This window comes from Bubalus bubalis, chromosome 6 (assembly GCF_019923935.1).
Source record: "Bubalus bubalis isolate 160015118507 breed Murrah chromosome 6, NDDB_SH_1, whole genome shotgun sequence".
NCBI lineage: Eukaryota > Metazoa > Chordata > Mammalia > Artiodactyla > Bovidae > Bubalus > Bubalus bubalis.
The window spans coordinates 73523911-73549155 of NC_059162.1; the positions used below are offsets into that span (position 1 = coordinate 73523911).

The 25245-nt window shown below is 37.7% G+C and overlaps 1 protein-coding gene across 3 annotated transcripts in view; it reads left to right on the top strand.

Annotated features, from left to right (window-relative positions):
* NEGR1 (neuronal growth regulator 1) overlaps positions 1–25245 on the top strand; it is a 1028214-nt gene that overhangs the window by 989388 nt on the left and 13581 nt on the right. The window contains exon 7 of one of the 3 annotated variants that reach the window (XM_044944850.1): positions 11384–11415. The exons of the other annotated variants lie outside the window; for them this stretch is intronic. Within the exon in view, the coding sequence (XP_044800785.1) occupies positions 11384–11400 (17 nt within the window). The 3' untranslated portion in view covers positions 11401–11415. Of the gene's footprint in view, positions 1–11383; positions 11416–25245 lie in introns of those variants that run through there. 3 annotated transcript variants of the gene reach the window in all.

Here is a 25245-nt window from a genome sequence, read left to right on the forward strand (position 1 = left end):
AGGGGATCTTCCCAACCCAGGAATCAAAACCACGTCTCTTACATCTAATCTGCATTGGCAGGCAGGTTCTTTACCACTAGGGCCACCTGGGGAGACCTTGAAAAAGGCATCAGAAGCTCCAATGGCTAAAGATTGATAGAAAATTTTCATTATTCAGAAATGAGTTGTCCAAGGGGAACAGAAGGCCCCTTTGAAACTGCAGTACTGGTCATAAACAGCGGCCCTGAAGGGGTAGGAGAGGTGAGATCTGGCGCTTGTGTCGCGTTTACTTGTGCCTTCGCTTTACCCGCCCTTCCAGGCAGTTAGCATTCCCTGAAGAGAGACCAAAACCAGGGCTGGCAAAGGGCCTTGAACCTTGTAGACATGCAACGCATATCATGGAATAGTAAGTATAAATTATTCTCCCAGTGAATCCTTCATAAATAAGCAAGGGTAACCCACAAGGATCTTTTCACTTGAGAACAAAATCAGTTCAGTTCAGTCATTCAGTCGTGTCTGACTCTTTGCGACCCCATGGACTGCAGCACACCAGGCCTCCCTGTCCAACACCAACTCCCAGAGTTTACTCAAACTCATGTGCATTGAATCAATGATGCCATCCAACCATCTCGTCCTCTGTAAGCCTCTTAAATATTTCTCTTACAGCATCACTTTGAGCTGAAAGAAAAGACAAAGTTTCCATGGGAAGAATATTTTGGGAAAGTTTTAAGCACTACAAAACAGTGTGTGTGTGTGTGTGTGTGTGTGTGTATGTGTGGGTGGGTGTGTGTGTGTGTGTGTTTGTGTGTTTTAAATAGAAAGGCCTTTTCAACCATACCATAGTATGTCATCCCTACCAAGATGTTACAATTGCTGCCATTTGTCTGGCTGAAGGATAATGAAGTATGGATAGATCAGGGAATGGCCAGAGAGCTCCCAAAGTGAGAGCAAAATGGTATGCACAGCACAGTGGACCTAACAGGTGGAGAAAACCTCCCATGAATGGCTTTCTAGACAGATTGTCTGAGAGGCCACAGGCTCTGCATGATTTGGCTCAAGTCACTAACAAAAAGAAGTTTTACTCAGCCCATCTTTCATTAATAAGGATTTCATTGTAGAGCCAGATCTCCTGGAATGTGAAGTCAAGTGGGCCTTAGAAAGCATCGCTACGAACAAAGCTAGTGGAGGAGATGGAATTCCTGTTGAGCTATTTCAAATCCTGAAGGATGATGCTGTAAAAGTGCTGCACTTAATATGCCAGCAAACTTGGAAAACTCAGCAGTGGACACAGGACTGGAAAAGGTCAGTTTTCATTCCAATCCCAAAGAAAGCAATGCCAAAGAATGCTCAAACTACCGCACAATTGCACTCATCTCACACGCTAGAAAAGGAATGCTCAAAATTCTCCAAGCCAGGCTTCAGCAATACGTGAACCATGAACTTCCTGATGTTCAAGCTGGTTTTAGAAAAGGCAGAGGAACCAGAGATCAAATTGCCAACATCCGCTGGATCATGAAAAAAGCAAAAGAATTCCAGAAAAACATCTATTTCTGCTTTATTCACTATGCCAAAGCCTTTGACCGTGTGGATCACAATAAACTGTGGAAAATTCTTCAAGAGATGGGAATGCCAGACCACCTAACCTGCCTCTTCAGAAACCTATATGCAGGTCAGGAAGCAACAGTTAGAACTGGACATGGAACAACAGACTGGTTCCAAATAGGAAAAGGAGTATGCCAAGGCTGTATATTGTCACCCTGCTTATTTAACTTCTATGCAGAGTACATCATGACAAATGTTGGGCTGGAAGAAGCACAAGCTGGAATCAAGATTGCCGGGAGAAATATCAATCACCTCAGATATGCAGATGACACCACCCTTATGGCAGAAAGTGAAGAAGAATTAAAAAGCCTCTTGATGAAAGTGAAAGAGGAGAGTGAAAAAGTTGGCTTAAAACTCAACATTCAGAAAACGAAGATCATGGCATCTGATCCCATCATTTCATGGAAAATAGATGGGGAAACAGTAGAAACAGTGTCACACTTTAATTTTTTTGGCTCCAAAATCACTGCAGATGGTGACTGCAGCCATGAAATTAAAAGACACTTATTCCTTGGAAGGAAAGTTATGACCAACCTAGATAGCATATTGAAAAGCAGAGACATTACTTTGCCAACAAAGGTCCGTCTAGTCAAGGCTATGGTTTTTCCAGTGGTCATGTATGGATGTGAGAGTTGGACTGTGAAGAATGCTGAGTGCCAAAGAATTGATGCTTTTGAACTGTGGTGTTGGAGAAGATTCTTGAGAGTCTCTTGGACTGCAAGGAGATCCAACCAGTCCATCCTCAAGGAGATGAGTCCTGGGTGTTCATTGGAAGGACTGATGCTAATGCTGAAACTCCAGCATTTTGGCCACCTCATACAAGGAGTTGACTCATTGGAGAAGACTCTCATGCTAGGAGGGATTGGGGGCAGGAGGAGAAGGGGATGACAGAGGGATGAGATTGCTGGATGGCATCACCGACTCGATGGACATGAGTTAGAGTGAACTCCAGGAGTTTTTGATGGACAGGGAGGCCTGGCATGCTGCAATTCATGGGGTCGCAAAGAGTCGGACACAACTGAGCGACTGAACTGAACTGAACTGAACTGAAGGATAAGGATGCAATCCACTGAGCATTTGAATTGAAAATGAAATGCAATTTAGACTTTGCATGTCTTCAAGTTCTTTTTTGGCCTTAAATTTACCTTAATAACAATAAAAACTGCTATAGTACATAGTGATGTATATTCCTGACCTGGAAAATAATTCATTTAAATATTGGGTGGTACTTTTTTCCTTCTTTAGACATAGATTGTTCAGTGAATCTAAGTTCATTGGAAATAGCATGGCTATGCTTGCCAGTATCAACAATTCTAGTCAATGTGGTTTGTGAAAAAAATTCTAAAACTACCCAGATGTTACCTCTGAATCATAGAACCAAAAAATTATGTGTTGATCATACCAAGGTTTTTCCTTACTTCATACTGATTTGTAAACAGAAGTCTTAAAAATGCTTTATTGCGTGTATGTGACAATGATTTTTAAGTATCCTTTTTTTCTTAGAAAAACTCTGAAGGTAGTTTTGTTTGCTTGTTTTTAATGGCAAATCTTACTCTAAAATTTTTCAACTTTTATATTTTGGGCTTAGATCCCTGAGGGGCAGCAAGTAACATGGTTAAGAGCAAAGATCTTAAAAATTACACAAACTATGTTAAAACAGATCTCCCATGCTTATGTGAATCAGTCTTCCCTATCTAGGAAATGGGGAAAATATGAACTATTGGGAAGATTAAATAATTTTATATATGTGACATTTTTAGAACAATATTTAAACATAATAGGTATTATTTTCTTCGAAGTCCCAGAGATACCCAACTATGCAAATTATTCCTTCTCCTTTAGCTGTGTATTTCACTGACAGCTCACTGGCAATATGGCCTCAGCATTTGAAATTATTAAAGCTCACATTCAGGGCCTTACTCTGACAGCTGTTTTGTGGATAAAGGCAAGTCTTATTTCTGCGAAGCTTTGGTTTGAACACTGTTACTGCACATATGTCATTTAGGATGGGACTGAACACAGACTGCGTTTACAGCAGGAGTGAAAACCTTCAGCCTGCAGGTTAATTATGCACCTAGTTTAATGTCATCTAGCCAAAAGGGCAAGCACCAAAAGCTGGTGTTGCCATTCATATCTTAAGCTGTGAATACACAAGAGGGCACTTGCAGTCTTTCAGAGCATTACCCTATAAACACATATGCTGTGGCTATCCCCTCTCTACTCATAATAATATTTCTTCATGTCCCTTTGACCTTTCAATAAGTGTCTACGTGTGTCTCTAAATCATTGGTATATATGAGGTGTGTGTGTTGCTCAGCTGTGTCTGACTCTTTGTGACCCCATGGACTATTCTCTAGGCCAGAATACTGGAGTGGGTTGCCTTTCCCTTCTCCAAGGGATCTTCCCAACCCAGGGATCAAAGCCAGATCTCCTGCATTGCAGGTGGATTCTTTATCAGCTGAGCCACAAGAAAGCCCATTGTTAGTGTTACCTGTGTGTTATGTATGGCTACATAATTCCCTTTAAGTACATCTCTTACTATTATTTATCCTACTGTCTTTGTTGGCCATTCTCTTTGTATGGCTCATACCACATCTAAGTGCAAAACACTTTCTTTAATCTCTTTACATCATTGAATGTCTATCACTTACAATTCTAGAGTTAGAATGGAGTTAGAATGGAGTATTAATTTATTTTACAGTTGACACAATTCATTAATATAGAACCACAGTTTATCTTTGTTTGCTTACTGAATTACTCAACAAACATTTAAGTATCTACTGTATTCCAGGAACTGGAGTTTGTTTTTATTATTCTCATTTTTAAAGGATGAATGGAATACTATGCATTTTTACTGAGTGAATCATAGCTAGTAATTTAAATGTCTTTAAACCTATTGAGGGCTTCCCTGGTGGCCCAGTGGTAAAGAATCTGCCTGAAATGCAGGAGAGACAGGTTTGGTCCCTGGGTCAAGAAGATCCCCTGGAGAAGGAAATGGCAATACAACTCTGGTATTTCTTACCTGGGAAATCCCATGAACAGAGGAGCTGGGTAGGCCACAGCCCCTGGGATCACAACAGTTGGAAACAACTTAGCGACTATTGAGTCCTTGGTCAGCTTGTCATAGAAAATGTAAAGGATCTCTTCCTTTGCTCTAAACACAAAGTAAGAAATTACCAGTGAAAGAATATAGGATTAGATATATATTTATGAAAAGATTAAGCTGCTGCTGCTGCTAAATTGCTTCAGTCATGTCCGACTCTGTGCAACCCCATAGACGGCAGCCCACCAGGCTCCCCTGTCCCTGGGATTCTCCAGGCGAGAACACTGGAGTGGGTTGCCATTTCCTTCTCCAATGCATGGAAGTGAAAAGTGAAAGTGAAGTCGCTCAGTCGTGTCCGACTCTTCGCGATCCCATGGACTGCAGCCTACCAGGCTCCTCCATCCATGGGATTTTCCAGGCAAGAGTACTGGAGTGGGGTGCCATTGCCTAAAGATTAAGCTATGTTAGTGCAAATAAATGTAAATCCATAATAGGAATGAACTTAACCCATTAACCTTAAAATCAAAGATTTTTCTTCTTTAGATCAACTGAAGAATGAGAACAGTCCATTCTTTTGGCAGGGTTATTGACACAAGATGCTTGTGCAGTCTGGCTCACAGTCTTTGACTTCTCTCACACAGAGAGCAGATTGCCCATGCAGGGGGCTTCTGTGATTATAAGGACAATGGTCTCTGAGTTTGGACCCAACTAGTTGCATGTACTTCTGTGTCTTTGAAATCTCAATACTGAGCATCTAGATGCAGACATTTTAAGGGTGCTAACAGAATAAACATCTGTTATTCAGGCAGTGAGTCTAAATAGGCTTAAAGGAGATAGATAAGAAGCAGAGCAAGCTAAGGAGTAGATGAAGAAGAACATGGCTGCTGTGTGAGCTTCCTGCTCCTCGATGGCATCTCTTTGATATGGGATTTTCAAAGCAGGTGCTATTTTTATTGCAATCACATTGTCACACACCATTATGAGGAAGCAATTAAGCCCATAATAAGTTAAGAGGTGATGTTTTGTATTTTTTTTTTTAATCTCACACAACTGTTGATTTGTTAGCTTTTGAAAATAGATAGGAATTTTTCAATTACACCCTGCAAAATACCTTTTTTTCATTCTGAGTGTTTGAAAAGCAAATGTATCTTGGATCCAGTGCTTTTGTGTTTACAAATCTGGATATGATTTAGTAAGCTTTAAAGAGATAGCAAATGCATAGTAAGGAAATCAGATTTACATAATTTTCTGCTTGCTTACAGAACACAGCAGTTGAGATTATCTTTTACATTTGGCAAGACTGTTTTAATATGGTAAGATGAAATACCACCTACAGTACACTTGATCTTGCTAGTTTGACTTCTTAAAATAAATTATGGGCTGATTTGTCATAGTGACTTTTAACATAAATTGCTATTATAATCTAAAGAAGCAATTCTAAAGGAGGCTGTTTTTTCACCTCATCTACATAAAAAGATTTAGGTTATTTCTACATTTATTCTTTCCTCTGTGCAACTTATTTGCTGGAGCTTTACATGACAGGAACAACAAAAATCTAGCCTTTCTTCATTCTATATATTCTTCTATTCATGCATGATAAGTAGCAAATAGCAGTTTAAATGGAGAGATGGTACAAGTAAAAAGTATGTTGACTTTACTTTTAGTATATAAAAAAATGTTTGTTTGTTTTTATGAGAATGTGTGTGTGTGCCTTTTCCCCCACTGTAAACACAATTAGATTGCAACCTTGGGGAGATAAGATGAACCCAGGACTCCATTCTTTATCTTCTACACATTTATTCACTTACTTATTTACTTACTTATTCTTGCAGCGTCAATAGCTACTATAAATAGTGACTCCTATAGTCCAAACATCTTTGCTATAGGAGTGTGACTGCTAGAAAAAGAGGAGGTCCCATTAAGCCAAAGAACTCTAGAGGCAGACTCATGAAATCATGAGCCTCTGGGGAATATTTGATGTTTTTTGTCCTGATTTTTATTTTATGTTTTGTAAACATTATGCTTGACTAAGCTGTCACTGTCTCTAAATTCTATTTGTCCAAATTTGCCATGGTATCTGTTTTCTGTATCATCTGTATTCATTATTTGACCACAAAGGAGTTAGAAAATGAGCATGGTTATGTGTTTACTAGGATTATTCACTGATAAGTGTTCAGATTAAGGCATTTTATATTTTAAAAGTATGGGGGAGTGTACTCAGGGCTTCTGGTCAAGCTTTCTTGCTGCACTCTGGATAGAGATTGCATATATGTGCATATTATCTCATTCAGGGCTCAGCATGGAATTGGAGTAATCTTGGATTTATAAGTGGCTCATGATTATTTCCTTTCAACTCAATGGAATAGTGCTGACCCCTGGAGTCTCTGATTGGAGGCTTTGTTTTTATTGTTTGCGAAGATGAGGAAAGCTTTGTAGGAAACATGAACAGACATCGGATTATAGAATGTCATCTAAACAAACACTTGAATTAAAGATAGACAAATAGGTCCAAAGAGACATTTATTGGAAATTGTAAGAGAAATTCTTCCCTGCCAAAATTTCCATGCTTTTTGTGCACCCTGCTCCAGGAAGAATTCAAAACAATCCATGTTGCTGTGAAACACTCTTCTTGGAACTAAGAGCACTTATTATATGTGCCACTTATTTAATGCTCAGTCATTTCACCTTGATATGTCTTTTGGTTTTTCAGTTTTTGCCTCTTTAACCCTTGCATTGCTTTTGATAGTTTATGTGATATGTCATAGTACGTAAGGAGATCAATGATTGCTTTCTTTTTCTCTTACTATGTGACAATTGTCATGTATATTGTTGTTGTTCAGTCACTAAGTCATGTTCTGCAGCCCCATGGACTGCAGCATACCAGGCTTCCCTGTCCTTCACCCTTTCCCAGAGTTTGCTCAAACTCATGTCCATTGAGTCGATGATGCCATCCAACCATCTCACCCTCTGTTGCCCCTTCTCCAACTGCCTTCAGGCTTTCCCAGCATCACAGTCATTTCCAATGAATCAGCTCTTCCAATCAGGTGGCCAAAGTATTGGAGCTTCAGCTTCACCATCAGTCCTTCCAGTGAATATTCAGAGTTGATTTCCTTTAGGATTGACTGGTTTGATCTCCTTGCTGTTCAAAGGACATTCAAGAGTCTTCTCAAGCACCACAGTTCGAAAGCATCAATTCTTCAGCACTCAGCTTTCTTTATGGTCCAACTCTCACATCCATACATGACTACTAGAAAATCCATAGCTTTGACTAGATGGACCTTTGTTGACAAAGTGATATCTCTGCTATTTATTATGCTGTCTAGGTTTGTCATAGCTTTTCTTTCAATGAAGCAAGTCTTTTAATTTTGTGGCTGGAGTTACCATCTGCAGCGATTTTGGAGCCCAACAATATAAAATTTGCCACTGTTTCCACTTTTTCCCCATCTCCATGTATATAGTGGTTTTAAAAAGAGCAACATAAATGTATTAGCTCACAGTTGTGTTCTGTACTACTATACTATAATATGGCTCAACTGAGTTCCCTATGTGTAATCTCAACAGGCTGAAAACAAGGTGTCTATAAGGCTCCAGGGAAGAATCCACTTTCAGGTTTATCAAATTGTTGTCAGAATCCAGTTCCTTGTGACTTTAGGCCTGAGTTCTCATTTCCTTGTTGGCTGTTGGAAAAAGGCTACTCTCTGCTTCTGAAGATCACTTGTATTTCTTAACACATGGGCCCCTCTATCCTCAAGCCAGCAACAGCAAGTCAAATCCCCCTCAGGATTTTAGTCTCTGGCTTCCTTTCTGCTGCATGAGACTAGGTTAGGCCCACTCAGATCATCTCCTCCAACTTGGTCAACCAACTTGGGACTTCAATTACATCTGCAAAATCCTTTCACAGAAGTATCAAGATTAGTGTTTGACTGATCACCCAGAAAATGGAAATCTTGGAAGATGGGGGTGGGGGGTACCTGTGACACCCAGGCAGTTCTGTGCAGAATGGATACTAAACAAATATTTCCTAAGTGAATCATAAATGCATGCATGAGTAAATGATAAAAGATCCTTTTAGAAGTCAAATCTCTTACTGCATTAATTACTAATAGATAAAACTGAGCCTCCAAGTGAAAAGAATTTTATTTTACCTGAATAAATTAGTTTAGGGCCATTACAATTCAGCTTATGGCCAGAATTGAGTTGGTTGGTCACCTGAAGACATACCATTCTTTGTTTCAGTTCAGTTAAGTTCAGTCGCTCAGTGGTGTCCGATTCTTTGTTTAACAAATGACAACCTATTTAAGAGGGATTTCTTTCCTTTAAAGACTCAATTATCAACATCTGAGAATTATGCCCTGGAACAAAATTGCTTTTATAAACTGATTTATATATGACAAGGAGTTATCTTCTCTAACACTCACAATGACCCATGGATATTAATAACCCCATCCTACAGACAGCAAATTGAAGATCACAGTACTTCAGTATTTTGTTGAAGGTCTTAATTGTTTATACTAAAAATTTTTTAAAAGCAATTTACTTTGCAAAAGAAAAGGAAGGGTCATAATTATGTATTAAGAAAAGTAAATGAAGTGAAAAAATATTTTTTAAAAATTAATACCCTGGGCAGTCCTTTACATGCCTGGCTCAAATGTTTGATAATTATAATGTGATTGTTCATCTGGTCTGTAATTAACACTGGAAATACATCACCTCAAGAATTAAAATAGTTAGTTACCTATGTCAAATAGAAGAGTCTAGTTTTTCCAGCATCATGTGTAACCAGCTGGAAAAGGACCAATGATCTCTACCTACCAGTGAAGTGATGAAAAGGTAATATCTTCAAATGAACATCATGCAATTAAACATGTCTCTAATTAGCACTTAAATAGTGACATTCAACTTTTTCTTCTAGGGTTTAGTCATTTTCCCTTATTTTAAAATAGCTTTTTGAATATATTTCTAAATGATTCAGTGACCTAGAGATCAAACCATATTTACAGACTCAAGATTTCTGTAACTTAAAAATGAAATGCAATTCAACAACGTAAAATGCATTTTAGGATGGATATTCAAAGGATAATTGGAATTACTAGATTCATATAATTTAGTGAACATACCTAGCGATAGAAAAGGACTCAAAATTTCTTATAAGAAGAGATGTATTCTCTGGTCCACATTGGATTTTTTTTTTTTTTTTTTTTTTGCCCCTCAACCAAATAAATGGTAAAACCTCAAAAAAAAAAAAAAAAAAGAAGAGATGTATTCCAGAACTCCAAATGGAGTATAGTTGTCTTTATGCTGATGTTTTCAATCATGGGGTCTCCCTAGATGGATGACTCCTTTCCCCAACATTGCTTAAGCTTCAGTATCTTTTCCAGTGCTATCTTGCATCTTCCCAATCACTCCCGTTCACTTACAAAACCCTTTTCATAGTAGGCCCATGTTATATTTCATTTCATTGTCAGAAAACAACATAGTAAAACTTTCTGTGGGTTTTTTTCCTATAGCTGCTAAGCCCAGATCTAGTCTGAGATGGTTTTCATGCTCCTTTAAGTGACTTTGAGCTTGACCTGGGGCCCTGTCTTTAGCATCAGACTGTGAGATTTCACAGGAACTGTCACCTTGTTCCCAATGAAATAAAAATGGCATTATGGTTGTTGTAAGGAAGGAAAACACTCACATAAAAACCGTTATGACAAATTGAGAAATATTGAACTAGCCAATTTGTGCATTTCATTGAACATTCTTAACCATAGAAATTTGAATGAAGCTTTCAATACACAAATAAGCCAGATCTGTAATAATAGACACCACCATTGTATATCAGACATTATGCATAGTGCAGCCAGCTGCATCAAAGAGATGGGGAATTGAGATTTGTTTTCAATGTTAAATTGAAATCCAAAAATTTTATTATTGTTGCTCTGTAATAAACAGGCATGCTGCTTAATGAAAAACTCTATTTGTATTGTTGGTGAGTTTCTTGTTCCTGATTCACACATGTGGGAAAAGTTGCTCTATTACTCTTTTTAAGCTGGTAGCTTAAACATTAACAAAGGATCATCTTGGTCAAATGTGAAGCATATCAGAAGAACAGCTTAAATAGGATAGACATGAAATAGTTTTGTTTTTTTTTTTTCAAATTTTATTAACATTTACTGATGGTATAAAACAGAAGGAATAGTTTAATATAGGAGGAGATTCTGGTAAGATTAGTAGGAACATGCACAGTGATTATTGTATTCTTTTTATATCTCTTTATCTTCAGGAAAAAGTGTAATGATGAGAGATTAACATTTAATATCTTTTCTCTTTTTGATGGAGAAAATAATCATCTGTCTTTTTAATTTTAAGATTAAAAAAAACACACCCAAGTGCAATTAGGTAGCCCAAACTTTATTCTAATAAGACATGTTTCTAAATACACACAGGAAAGGAAATGACTTTATGGTTGCTTTTTTTAAGTCCTACACATAAACTTACAGGGAATTTTAGAAATTCATTTTGAACATTAGAATGATGCTAAATTTTCTCATTAATTGTGATCATAATTATATTTACTGTGGAATGGAAAGTGTATATTAGAGCACAGGCATTTTTAAAATGTGTCTTTCTGATTTCTTTAGCAATTACTCTTAACTATTGGTATACTAGGAAGGTAGAGAAATGTTATTGCAATAAAATCAAGTTAACACATTAACTGTTTTTAAATTAAGTTTTACTGTCTAATAATCTACTGTTATTTTAACCCCTTTTCAGTTTTTCAAGTTTCCTAGTCCTGACTCCAAGCACAAATAAGAAACTGAAGCTGGTCTTTCATTTGAAGAAACAACCCAAATCCCTGCATTTTATGCAAAGATGTTCTGAATAATTTTCTGATTTTATGTGTATCTTTGAGAATCTGATGAATCAAGACATAATCTAGACATAGCCATACCCACTGTGTCTTTGGCTATGTCTGACCAGAAGGGCTGGCGAAAACACCTGAAAGCTGTGTAGCCTGGCAGCGTTCAAGCCAAGAAAATGGCAGGCATAGCCAGCAGTTTGCAGAGCAAAACCAGTGGCCCTGACCAGCCAGGCAACTTAGGGTTGGGGGCCAGCTCAGCTCCAGTTAAGACAACAAAGAGCTTACTGGTTATAGAACTGCTTTTCTTGCTGAGCTTGGCAGGAAATATAACTTATAACCTGCTCATCACTGAAGACAGCTTTCCACCTGCCTGACTAGAGAAGCTAACCAGAGCACACATATTCCACACAGAATCCAAAGCTAGAGTCCACCCAACTATACATAGAATCCTATGTACAGTGACACTTGAATAGATAGCACAACCCATGACTTCCCCTGTATGCAGAGCAAAGCAGGAGGCCTCACTTGCCCAAGGAATTGAGTACACATTCAGTCCTGATTCAGGGCCCCCAAACCATAAGTTGTACTAGCCAGAACAGAAGAGCTAATTCATAGCCCATCTATTACTAAATATAGTACCCAGTTCTGACTATCTAGTCAGGCAACCTCATAGCCCATCCTACAGCATCTCTTGGGTAGGTGACCAAGCCAGCAATCCTATCTATATGTTCCCAACCAGTGGTACACTCCACAACCCCTGTCCTCAAAGTTCAAAGGGTTGTCTCACCCAAAATAAACCTGAAAAGCAGAACGCACGTGTTCAAAGACATTAACAGCAGACACATCTAGAAACCCAGAAAAGCTAATTGGTAAAAAACTGTCCCTGCCAAAACAAATCTATAAAGTGTGAAGAATAACTCCATTACACAGATTCACAGATACTAATGTAAGAAATCAAGAATCAGGAAAAATCCAGTTAAATATAACAACACTAAAGGCAGCTAATAAATCTCCAAATAATTTGGGATTCAGAATAATCCTCTTAGGGGAGTTAAGTGAACTGTAAGAAAACACAGACAGAAAGCAGAACAAAATTAGAAAAACAATGCATGAACAAAATAAGTTTGACAAGGAAATATCAAAACAAACATAAAAATAGATATCTTAGAGTAGAAAGATGAAATAGCTGAACTGAAGAATTCAATATAGCGTATCAAAAGTAGACCCAACCATGCAGAGGAAAGAATCAGCAGCCTAGGGGATAGGATATTGGAAATTAATTATTCAAAGGAACAAAAAGAAGAAAAAGAATGAAAAAAAGTAGTGAAGGAAGCCTACAGGAACTATGAGACACAGTGAAAAGAAACAATATTCACATTATGGGAAATCCAGAAAGAGAAGAGAAAGAGAAAGGGACAGGAATGTATACTTAAAGCAATGATGGCTGAAAACTTCCCAAACATGGAAAGAAAAATGGACCCAGATCCATGAAGCCTAAAATATGTTGAACCCAAATTGAGCTGCACTAGGTATAATTGGAGAAGGAAATGGCAACCCACTCCAGTGTTCTTGCCTGGAGAATCCCAGGGACGGGGGAGCCTGGTGGGCTGCTGTCTGTGGGGTCACACAGAGTTGGACACGACTGAAGTGACTTAGCAGCAGCAGCAGCAGCAGGTATAATTAAATTATCAGAAGTCAAAGACAATGTAAAGACTTTAAGAGAAACATGAGGAAAGAGAGAAATTGTATACAAGGGAAAAGAAATTATATAAAATATTATGGGATACTATTATTGGCAGATATCTTAGAAACTTTCAGACCAGGAGAGACTAGGATAACATATTCAAAATATTGAAAGAAAATAACTGTCAGCCAAGAAATCTGTACCTAGTGAAGCTGTCCTTCATAAATGAGGGAGGGATAAAGATTTTTCTGAACAAACAAAACCTGAGAGAGTTTATTACCACTAGACCTGTTTCACTAGAAATGCTAAAGGGAATTCTTTGAGTGGAAGTAAAAGAACATTAATTAACATCATAAAAACACAAAAAGTTAGTGTAAATCTCACTGGAAATGGTAAATATATGATTAGAGTTAGATTCTTCAATATGGTAATAGTGGTGCATACTTCATAAATAATCCACTTTAAAAAGGACTTGAAAAGACATTTCTCCAAAGAAGATATTTGAAAGGCCAAGAAGTACATGAAAAATGCTCAATGTCACTAGTCATCAGAGAAATGTAAATTTGAACCACAATGATATATCACCTTATACCTGGTGGACAATCATCAAAAAGATGAGATAACAGATGCTAGCATGGATGTGGAGGAAAGGAAACCCTTGTACACTGTTCTTGGGATTATAATTTGGTAACAGTCACTATGCAAGAGCCTCAAAACTTAAAAATAGGATGACCATATGACCCAGCAATTCCACTTCTGGGAATAAATCCAAAGTAATGAGAACACTAACTCAAAAAGATATCTACATCCCCATGTTCCCAGAAGCATCATTTACAACAGCTAAGACATGGGGACAGTCTAAGTGTTCAAATAAAGAAGGTGTGGTGTATATTCATACATATAAAATACCATTCAAACTTTAAAAATGAGTAAATCTTATCATTTGTGACAACATGGATGGACCTTGGAGGCATTATACTAAGTGAAATAAGTCAGAGGAATGTGAACACTATGATCTCACTTATATGTGGCATCTTAAAAAGAAGAAGAAGAAGAAGAAAGAAAGAATAAAACTAAACTCATAGAAAAAGAGACCTTACTCTTCTGGTTACCAGAGGCAGAGGGTGAGGAAAAGAGGAATTGGAAAAGGGTGGTCAGTTATAAGATAAATAAGTGCTAGGGGTATAATGTACAACATGATGACTGTAGCTAATTCTGCTGTATGATATATATGAAAGTGGTTGAGAGTCAATCCTAAGAATTCTCATTATAAGGAAACGTTACCCCCTCCCCATGACTCTTTTATTCTTTTCTTTTTATTGTATCTGTATGAGAAGATGGATGTTTGCTGAAACATACAGTGGTAATCATTTTACAATATACATAAATCAAACCATCATGGTGTAGATCTTAAATGTATACAGTGATATATATCAATTATTTCTCAGTAAAATTGGGGTAAAAATGAAGGATGCATGGGAAATGTATCACTTTTGACTAATAACAGTTTATAGGAAGAGTTGGAATATTTAGCATGGGATAAGAAGAATGAACCAAATATTTGTTGACCATAAGGGTGCACTGCTGTAATCATTAGGAAATATTTTAATTATTGAATATTTTGATAATCAAGTATTTTGATTATCTTTCTTCTGAGAGCTTGGGAAGACTGCACCCACTTTGAAGTTAGATTTGGCAAAGTGATTTATTTTTTGCCAATAAAATGTGTTAATTCAAGGCAAAAGAAAAAAGCAGAAAAGAAATATTGTGAACTTCACACGCTTGATGGATGAAAAAAAGAAGTCTAAGTTGAGCACATAATGAGAGATGCAAATAAAGCATATGTTGACTACAGATCTTGGAAATTATATCAAACACTTAATATTTCAAAATAATTGTATCATTGTTAACACATGTTTAGAACAAACTCATTCTGCATCTTAGTGGTTGACATGACTAAAGTGGTGTGTAACTTTTGTATAATTTACTAGACTATAAAATTATTTTATCATATTTTATTTAGAAACATTTTAAGGTTGTATTTGATACATTCAATATTAATAATCAAATGAGAGTTACAAAAGCCTGAAACAATATACTAAATAAATAAATGTGGGCAGTGCAATGTTCTGGAAAGGACACCTAACTCAGTATCTAGAAATGTGCGTTAATTCTCTGTGTAGCTCTTTCCTCTCTAGGCCTCAGATTCTTCTGGCTTTAAAGTGGCATAATCCTAAAATGTCTTTCTGTAACTAGATTTTCTGATTCGATTATACTTTGACAAGAGTTAATAGAGTCCCTAAGTTCTTTTAACCCTGGGATTCTGATAACATCTAATTTGGTGAAAATTATCCTTTTTCTTTTAGAGTAGAATATTTTGTTTCTACTTGACTTTAAATTCCTCAGAATAAAGCGTGTAAACAAAAAAAATAAATTAATTAAAAAAAAAAATTCCTCAGAGCCTAGGATTAAATCTTCTTCATCTTTGTATATTCAACAACTGAGCACAATGACTATCACAGAGGAGGTGCTAAGTAAGCATTTGTTGAATAAATAATATGACTACTCTTCTAAAGGTTATTTATTCCTAAATTATTCATTTTCTGACATATCTAAGATTAATTTTCCAGTTTGAGGTTTAAGTATATATATTTAGGTTAAAGAGAATTGAAAATACTCCTAAATTTGAAGAATCTCTTAAGTAAAGCCTTTGTCTTAAGAAATAAAAAGACTTCAACTAGTTGTCTGTGGTCAAAGGAACTGTGGATACAAACTTATCAGCTAATAGCCTGCAAAACTTATCAATACAATTCCGGGAAGCCTTATTTCAGTTTCAGTCAAAAATCCTTTCAAACAGTAAGTGGCTAATATGCAATATCTAAAAAGTGAGGCAGAGGTGAGGTATTCTGATGTGATAGTTAGAAAAAATTCCCACCCTTTAAAAAAAATCTTGATTAGTGTCCAGAGAAATTATGATCAGCATATTTTCTTTATTTTTAGAAAGAAAATTACTAATCATTTTTTAAAATCAATATTCTTGTCTTGAGAACCCATGAACAGTATGAAAAGGCAAAAAGATAGGACACTGAAAGATGAACTCCCAAGGTCAGTAGGTGCCCAATATGCTACTGGAGATCAGTGGAGAAATAACTTTAGAATGAATTAAGGGATGGAGCCAAAGCAAAAACAACACCCATTGTGAATGGGACTGGTGATAGAAGCAAGATTCGATGCTGTAAAGAGCAATATTGCATAGGAACCTGGAATGTTAAGTCCATGAATCAAGGCAAATTGGAAGTAGTCAAACAGGAGATGCCAAGAGTGAACATCAACATTCTAGGAATCAGTGAACTAAGATGGACTGGAATGGGTGAATTTAACTCAGATGACCATTATATCTACTACTGCGGGCAGGAATCCCTCAGAAGAAATGGAGTATCCATCATGGTCAACAAAAGAGTCCAAAATGCAGTACTTGGATGCAATCTCAAAAACAACAGAATGATCTCTGTTTGTTTCCAAGGCAAACCATTCAATATCACAGTAATCCAAGTCTATGCCCCAACCAGTAACACTGAAGAAGCTGAAGTTGAACGGTTCTATGAAGACCTACAAGACCTTTTAGAACTAACACCCACAAAAGATGTCCTTTTAATTATAGGGGACTGGAATGCAAAAGTAGGAAGTCAAGAAACACCTGGAGTAACAGGCAAATTTGGCCTAGGAATATGGAATGAAGCAGGGCAAAGACTAATAGAGTTTTGCCAAGAAAATGCACTGGTCATAACAAACACCCTCTTCCAACAACACAAGAGAAGACTCTACACATGGACATCACCAGATGGTCGACACCAAAATCAGATTGATTATATTCTTTGCAGCCAAAGATGGAGAAGCTCTATACAGTTAACAAAAACAAGACCAGAAGCTGACTGTGGCTCAGATCATGAACTCCTTATTACCAAATTCAGACTTAAATTGAAGAAAGTGGGGAAACCACTAGACCATTCAGGTATGACCTAAATCAAATCCCTTATGATTATACAGTGGAAGTGAGAAATAGATTTAAGGGCCTAGATCTGATAGATAGAGTGCCTGATGAACTATGGAATGAGGTTCGTGACATTGTACAGGAGACAGGGATCAAGACCATCCCCATGGAAAAGAAATGCAAAAAAGCAAAATGGCTGTCTGAGGAGGCCTTACAAATAGCTGTGAAAAGAAGAGAAGCAAAAAGCAAAGGAGAAAAGGAAAGATATAAGCATCTAAATGCAGAGTTCCTAAGAATAACAAGGAGAGATAAGAAAGCCTTCCTCAGCAATCAGTGCAAAGAAATAGAGGAAAACAATAGAATGGGAAAGACTAGAGATCCCTTCAAGAAAATTAGAGATACCAAGGGAACACTTCATGCAAAAATGGGCTCAATAAAGGACAGAAATGGTATGGACCTAACAGAAGCAAAAGACATTAAGAAGAGGTTGCAAGAATACACAGAAAAACTTTACAAAAAAGATCTTTCATGACCCAGATAATCACGATGGTGTGATCACTCACCTAGAGCCAGACATCCTGGAATGTGAAGTCAAGTGGGCCTTAGGAGGCATCACTACAAACAAAGCTAGTGGAGGTAATGGAATTCCAGCTGAGCTATTTCAAATCCTGAAAGATGACGCTAGGAAAGTATTGCACTCAATATGCCAGAAAATATGGAAAACTCAGCAGTGGCCACAGGACTGGAAAAGGTCAGTTTTCATTCCAATCCCAAAGAAAGGCAATGCCAAAGAATGCTCAAACTACCACACAATTGCACTCATCTCACACGCTAGTAAAGTGAAGTCACTCAGTCATGTCCGACTCTTTGCAACCCCATAGACTGTAGCCTGCCAGGCTCCTCTGTCCATGGGATTTTCCAGGCAATAGTACTGAAGTAGATTGCCATTTCCTACTCCAGGGGATCTTCCCAACCCAGGGCTTGAACCTAAGTCTCCCACATTGTAGACAGACGCTTTACCATCTGAGCCACCTAATCTCAAAATTCTCCAAGCCAGGCTTCAACAATACATAAACTGTGAACTTCCAGATGTTCAAGCTGGTTTTAGAAAAGGCAGAGGAACCAGAGATCAAATTGCCAACATCCACTGGATCATCGAAAAAGCAAGAGAGTTCCAGAAAAAGATCTACTTCTGCTTTATTGACTATGCCAAAGCCTTTGACTGTGCAATCACAATAAACTGTGGAAGATTCTGAAAGAGATAGGAATACCAGACCACCTGACCTGCCTCTTGAGAAATTTGTATACAGGTCAGGAAGCAACAGTTAGAACTGGACATGGAACAACAGACTGGTTCCAAATAGGAAAAGGAGTACATCAAGGCTGTATATTGTCACCCTGCTTATTTAACTTATATGCAGAGTACATCATGAGAAATGCTGGGCTGGAGGAAGCACAAGCTGGAATCAAGATTGCCGGGAGAAATATCAATAACCTCATATATGCAGATGACACCACCCTTATGGCAGAAAGTGAAGAACTAAAGAGCCTCTTGATGAAAGTAAAAGAGGAGAGTGAAAAAGTTGGCTTAAAGCTCAACATTCAGAAAACGAAGATCATGGCATCTGGTCCCATCACTTCATGGCAGATAGAAGGGGAAACAGTGGCTGACTTTATTTTTCTGGGCTCCAAAATCACTGAAGATTGTGATGGCAGCCATGAAATTAAAAGACGCTTTCTCCTTGGAAGGAAAGTTATGACCAACCTAGACAGCATATTAAAAAGCAGAGACATTATTTTGCCATCAAAGGTCCATCTAGTCAAGGCTATGGTTTTTCCAGTGGTCATGTATGGATGTGAGAGTTGGACTACAAAGAAAGCTAAGCACGGAAAAATTGATGCTTTTGAACTGTGGTGTTGGAGAAGACTCTTGAGAGTCCCTTGGACTGCAAGGAGATCCGACCAGTCCAGGGTGTTCATTGGAAGAATTGATGTTGAAGCTGAAACTCCAGTACTTTGACCAACTGATGCTAAGAGCTGACTCATTGGAAAAGACTCCGATGCTCGGAAAGATTGAGGGCAGGAGAAGGGGATGACAGAGGATGAGATGGTTGGATGGCATCACTGACTTAATGGACATGGGTTTGGGTGGACTCCCAGAGTTTATGATGGACAGGGAGGCCTGGCGTGCTGCAGTTCATGGGGTCACAAAGAGTTGAACACAACTGAGAGACTGAACTGAACTGAAAATCAATATGAATTCATTTTGCAGTATATGTTCATTGCTGAATCACTATGCAAATGCAGTCTTCTTTTTTTCTTTTCATACTTTGGTGGATCATCCATTGGATGAGAATTACCTAGCATGTTTTTTTTGTGTGTGTGTGTGTGAGTCTGTTCTTAATTTCCTTCCATAGCAATTGTATACATCCCATTTTTCCATTTTAGAACTTGGATCACCTTAGGCAGAAAATGTAAGACAAGTTGAAGATTCAAGAAAGGAGCATTTTGATGTTGTAGGTAGAGGAATATTTTATAGTTAAAGTCATAATAAAAATATAAATACAATGAGTGCTTTAAAATATTTATGAAATACAATGGGAGACAGAACTTTCATTAGGCATTTTTGCCAGTGTAGCAGAAACCAAAATGATGGTAGTGTAAAAACAGTGGGTATAATATTCTTAGGATAAAATCTATGAGAAAAAAAATCAGACTTAATTAAGATCTTAAGACTACTTTTTCATTTTCAGGATATGTACCTAATAATATAATTATTGCCAACCTCATAAAAGTGGTACAGCTGAACTACCATGAGCTAAGAAAAGTGGAAGCAAAGAGATAGGATAATTGTTTATTTTCAATCAACTTATTTTTCCAAAATTAATTTATTGAATATCTACCATGTGCAAAGCACAATGCACCATGGGGGAATATAAAGTACAGTATTAATAAGTTGTACAGAAGTTACTCTTCTCTTCTTTACAGAAGTGTTATCTTTGTCTGGGGACTGACAAAATGAGCAGATGACTTTAAGTGATTATGCCAGGGCTGTTGTTGTTCAGTTGCAAAGTCGTATTCGACTTTTCACAACCCCATGGACTGCAGCACACAGGCTTCCCTGTCTTTCACTGTCTCCTGGAGTTTGCTCAATCTCATAGCTATTGCAGAGAAGGCAATGGCAACCCACTCCAGTTCTCTTGCCTGGAGAATCCCATGGACGGAGGAGCCTGGTAGGCTACAGTCCATGAGGTCACACAGAGTCAGACACAACTGATGCGACTTAGCAGCAGCAGCACGGCCATTGAGTCAGTGCTGCCATCCAAACATCTCATCCTCTGTTGCCACCTCTTCCCTCCTGCCATTAATCATTCCCAGCATCAGGGTATTTTCCAATGAATCAGCTCTTCGCATCAGGTGACCAAAGTATCAGAGCTTCAGCTTCAGCATCAGTCCTTCCAATGAATATTAAGGACTGATTTCCTTTAGGATTGACTGGTTTGATCTACTTGCTGTTCAAAGGACTTTCAAGAGTCTTCTCCAGCACCACAGTTCAAAGGCATCTGTTCTTAAGTTCTTAGCCTTTTTTATGGCCCAACTCTCACATCAATACATGACTACTGGAAAAACCATAGCTTTAACTATACGGACCTTTGTTGGCAAAGTGATGTCTCTGCTTTTTAATACACTGTCTAGGTTTATCACAGCTTTTCTTCCAAAGAGCAAGTGTCTTTCAATTTCATGGCTGCAGTCACCATCTTCAGTGATTTTGGAGCCTAAGAAAATAAAATCTGCCACTTTTTCCATTTTTTCCCCATTTCCCATGAAGTTATGGGAACAGATGCCATGATCTTAGTTTTCTGAATGTTGACTTTTTTCTTTATTTTTTTATTTGAAGGATAATTGCTTTACGGAATTTTGCGGTTTTCTGTCATACATCAATAAGAACCTAGAGCCTATTATACAGAGTGAAATCAGAAGTACTAATATACATATCTTATACTGATGCATATATATGGAATCTAAAAAGATGGTATGGGCGAATTTAATTTCAGGGCAGCAGTGGATAAACAGACATAGAGAACAAACTGATGGACACAGAAGGAGGCTGGAGGGGATGCATGAAAAGAGTAAAATGAATGTTGACTTTTAAGCCAGCTATTTCATTCACCTCTTTCACCTTCAGTAAGGGGCTTTTTAGTTCTTGGCCTTCTGCCATTAGGGTGGGATTATCTGCATATCACCAGCTAAAGTAAAAGGTAATGAGAAGATATAGGGCAAGACACAAAAGGTGAGTGAAACAAATATACTGTGCAAATTTATGTCATGTGGAGATAAAAAGAACAATTATTTATTAAGTCCTTATTAGATGAGGTCGCTGTTAGTCACTGTGGAAGAAAAAAAAAGAAGTAAAGAAACATGATCCTTGTCCTTTAGGAACCCAGTCTAGGTGATGAGGCAAATCTGTGAGCAAGGTCAGGAAAGAGGATTTAGAGGTCTCAAGAGAGGAAGCAAGTAATGGTTAAAAGGTCAAGTACATTATCAAAGAGGTAAACCTGGAACTGGGTTCTTAAAGAGAAGGAAAGGTGTGTCATACAGAGGCTGGAAAACTGAAAGGAAGTGGAAGAAGGTGATGCCAAGTAGAAGGATTGCAGCCCAAGGGGTTCAAGGGTACAGTCAGTTCAGAGTATTGTGATCTACTTAGCAGACTGTGAGGAATTATATATGGCAATTGTGACCCAGCATGCAGAATAGTACATTGAGCACAGTAAGTGCTCAGTTCAATCAGTTCAGTCGCTCAGTCATGTCCAACTCTTTGTGACCCCATGGACTGCAGCATGCCAGGCTTCCCTGTCCATCACCAACTTCTGGAGCTTACTCAAACTCATGTCCATTGAGTCAGTGAGAGTGCTCAATAAGTATTTATAGGTACTCAAGCATTGTCTGTGAAAGTGAAGTGAAGGTGAAGTTGCTCAGTCGTGTCCAACCCTTTGCGACCCCATGGACTGCAGCTTGCTAGGCTCCTCTGTCCATGGGATTTTCCAGGCAACAATACTGGAGTGGGCTGCCATTTCCTTCTCCAGGGGACCTTCCAACCCAGGGATCAAACCCAGGTCTCCTGCATTGTAGGCAGATGCTTTTACCATCCGAGCCACCAGGGAAGTCTATTCAGTGAATTCTCTAATCTGTACCCTTAGAGGTGCTATAGAAGGAGTGTATTGTTGGTGTGATTGTTATTGTTTCAAATGTACAGGACTTTGAGGCACACATGACCTCATTCCAACAACTAGGTATTTCTTCTTGGGCCAAGGTAGGGGCTTATATCAGTATGTCTTGTATAAATACTAATGCATCTTAAAAGCTACCATTTAATGAACAATTAAATTTACACTAGTTAAGTACTTTACCTAGTTGGCAACACTGTAAGGAAGATACTTTTATCTCCTCTGTTCATCTGGAGAAAACTGAGGCACAGAGGTGCTAAGCTAGTTCACGTGCTTGATGGTTACAAATATGTTCTCCATTTCTTTACTAAGAAATTCAAGTAGAAGTCACAAGAGGGATTCTTTAACAGTTCTCTTGGAGTGTGTGTGTGCATGTGTATGTGTCTGTGTGTATTTAACTATGTATGTTTAAGGTATGATGTCTTCAAAGACATCAAAGAATATATGATTGTTCATTTCTCTAAATTAGAACCAACCTTCCTTTTTGATGGTAGCCAATGTTTCCAAATCCTGCATTATTGCTTGATGATATCACCTTCCCTACAGTGTTCTTGAGCTTTACAGTAAAACCTTATTCAGCAGCAGAAATTAAAATTATCTATAGTTCTCTGTAATAAATATTTTGACAGTGCCAATCACTTAATCAAATCCTGGGAGTAATAAAAAGTAAATTAAATATTACCACTGTTTTTAAGAAACTTAGTCTCTGTTTAAGGAGATGAACACAAGGGTGAAAAAGTATAAGTAAAAGCAAATGGCTATGAGAGAAAAGAGGAACTGGCAGATGAATTCCATCTAGAGTTAGGTAGTAATTCAGCAATTCAATAATACCACAAGGGAATGGAAGCATAGAGATTCAGCATACTTGAATTTTAGACTTATTTTTGCCTCTAACTTAAGCACACCATTCAATCTCTGCCAGCCTCATCTCTTCATCTATGGAAGTGAAGGTTTGCAAAATATCAGTATTCCCTAGAGTTTCAACAGATTCTAACTTTGTAAGCCAAATGCATTTGAGATGCCCAATGGAAGATGGGTACTATTTCAACATGTAGAGGTGCAAAAGCCCATCCCAGATGAAGGCAGAGTGTGAACAAATCTGCAAATGAAGCAAAGGCCTAAGCAACATCCTGAGAATAAAGAACATTCCTGCCTAGTGTGCCTGCCATGTCAGAGAGCAGCCAGCAATAGGACTGGAAAGGTAGCTTTGGGAAAGTTTACAGAGGCTTTTGAGTTCCATACAGAGGCATTTGGATTTTATTAAGGTTTTTCAAGTAACCAAAATATAATGGCAATGATTAGAGAATCATTGAGAATAACTGAAAGTCAATCTGGAGCATAACAAGTGGAACAATTTAAGTAAATCAGAACTACATGGCCAGATAATCATTGGTCTTTATTGCATTTGAAAAGCTAAGAAAAAGTGGAAGGTACAAAGAAGATTCCAAAAAAATGGAAAAAGTAATCTAACCTTATGAAATTCTTTATCCTGACTGTTGAAAGAACCATGTTACAGAATAATAGAAAAGAAGCCATTTAGGATAGGCTTCCTAACACGAAAGGTGAAAAAAATTTAATTAACAAGATACTTTGATCATGAAATCTTTAAGTTTAAACACATAAAAGCTTAAATAATTTCACACCCACATAGCCACACATATTTGGTCTTACAAACTCCTTCAGTTTGTGAAAATGTTTACCAGTTTGCAATTTCACCCATTTTTTACCACACTAGCAATGTCACACTGATGATACAGCTGATGGTAATGACTATTAGTGACCTTAAGAACACAGCTGGGTTTCTATTTTTATTTCTGTAAAACCTTTTTTCTGCAGCTAGATGATGCTTTAAAGGGCCAAACTAAACTCTAGAGTCAAGGCAGCTTGTATTTTACGTTTACATATGTATTTTACACAACAAAACCAGATTTGAAAACACATATACACACTCCCACACACAGAGAGAATATGTAATGACAGTAAAGAAACCCATTTGCAAACCAATGTGGAATGAATAACTGGACTTTGCCCAAGTTCAAAGAACCATTTCAGGTTATACAGAATTACCTCTATTGGCAACAGACTTTAAAACGGAGCTACTTTAGATTCAGGTACATCACTGATGATTTGCTAAAAATAAACAAAAATATCTAACACAGAAGATAATGATGAACAATACAGGCTGAAATATTTTTTCAATGACTATGAAGGACAGAAAAACGGGGACAGAATTTATTTCTATTTGGGTGGTTACTTACTCTCTTTCACGCAAATGGAGAGTTTCATGTGTCTATTTGCAGAAAAATAAATTTATCTACAAATAGGCAGATTTCTGAATATAGGTAATATAGAGACAAACATATATTTAAAATTACTAATGTAGGTTGATGCTGAGTAAACAGGATTGTATACTGTGAACGTTGGTAAAATTGCTATTTAGCAAGCAAAAATGGATTCAAGAAAGGTGGTTTGCCAGAGAAAGAGCTTAGCAGTTGCTAAGAACAAGCTGGCAGGGAAATTCCACGAGTCAGAAAAAAGAAAGGAATTGGGTGATTTCTCTAGCCATTCTGCTCATTGTTTACAACACAAAATGGAGATACTTTTTGTGAAAATAATTTTATATTTTTATGCTTGTGAAAGCTTGGTTAGTAAAAAATGTCAGAATTTCCTGAAGGTAGGCATTTGGTTTTTAACCAAGTGAAAAACTAAAAAATTTTAAATGTTACGTGGTGGTTTAGTTGCTAAGTCATATCCAACTCTTGGGACCCCTTGGACTGTAGCCCACCAGGCTCCTCTGTCCATGGGATTCTCTAGGCAAGAATACTGGAGTGGCTTGCCATTTTCTTCTGCAGGAGATCTACTAGTTCAGGAATC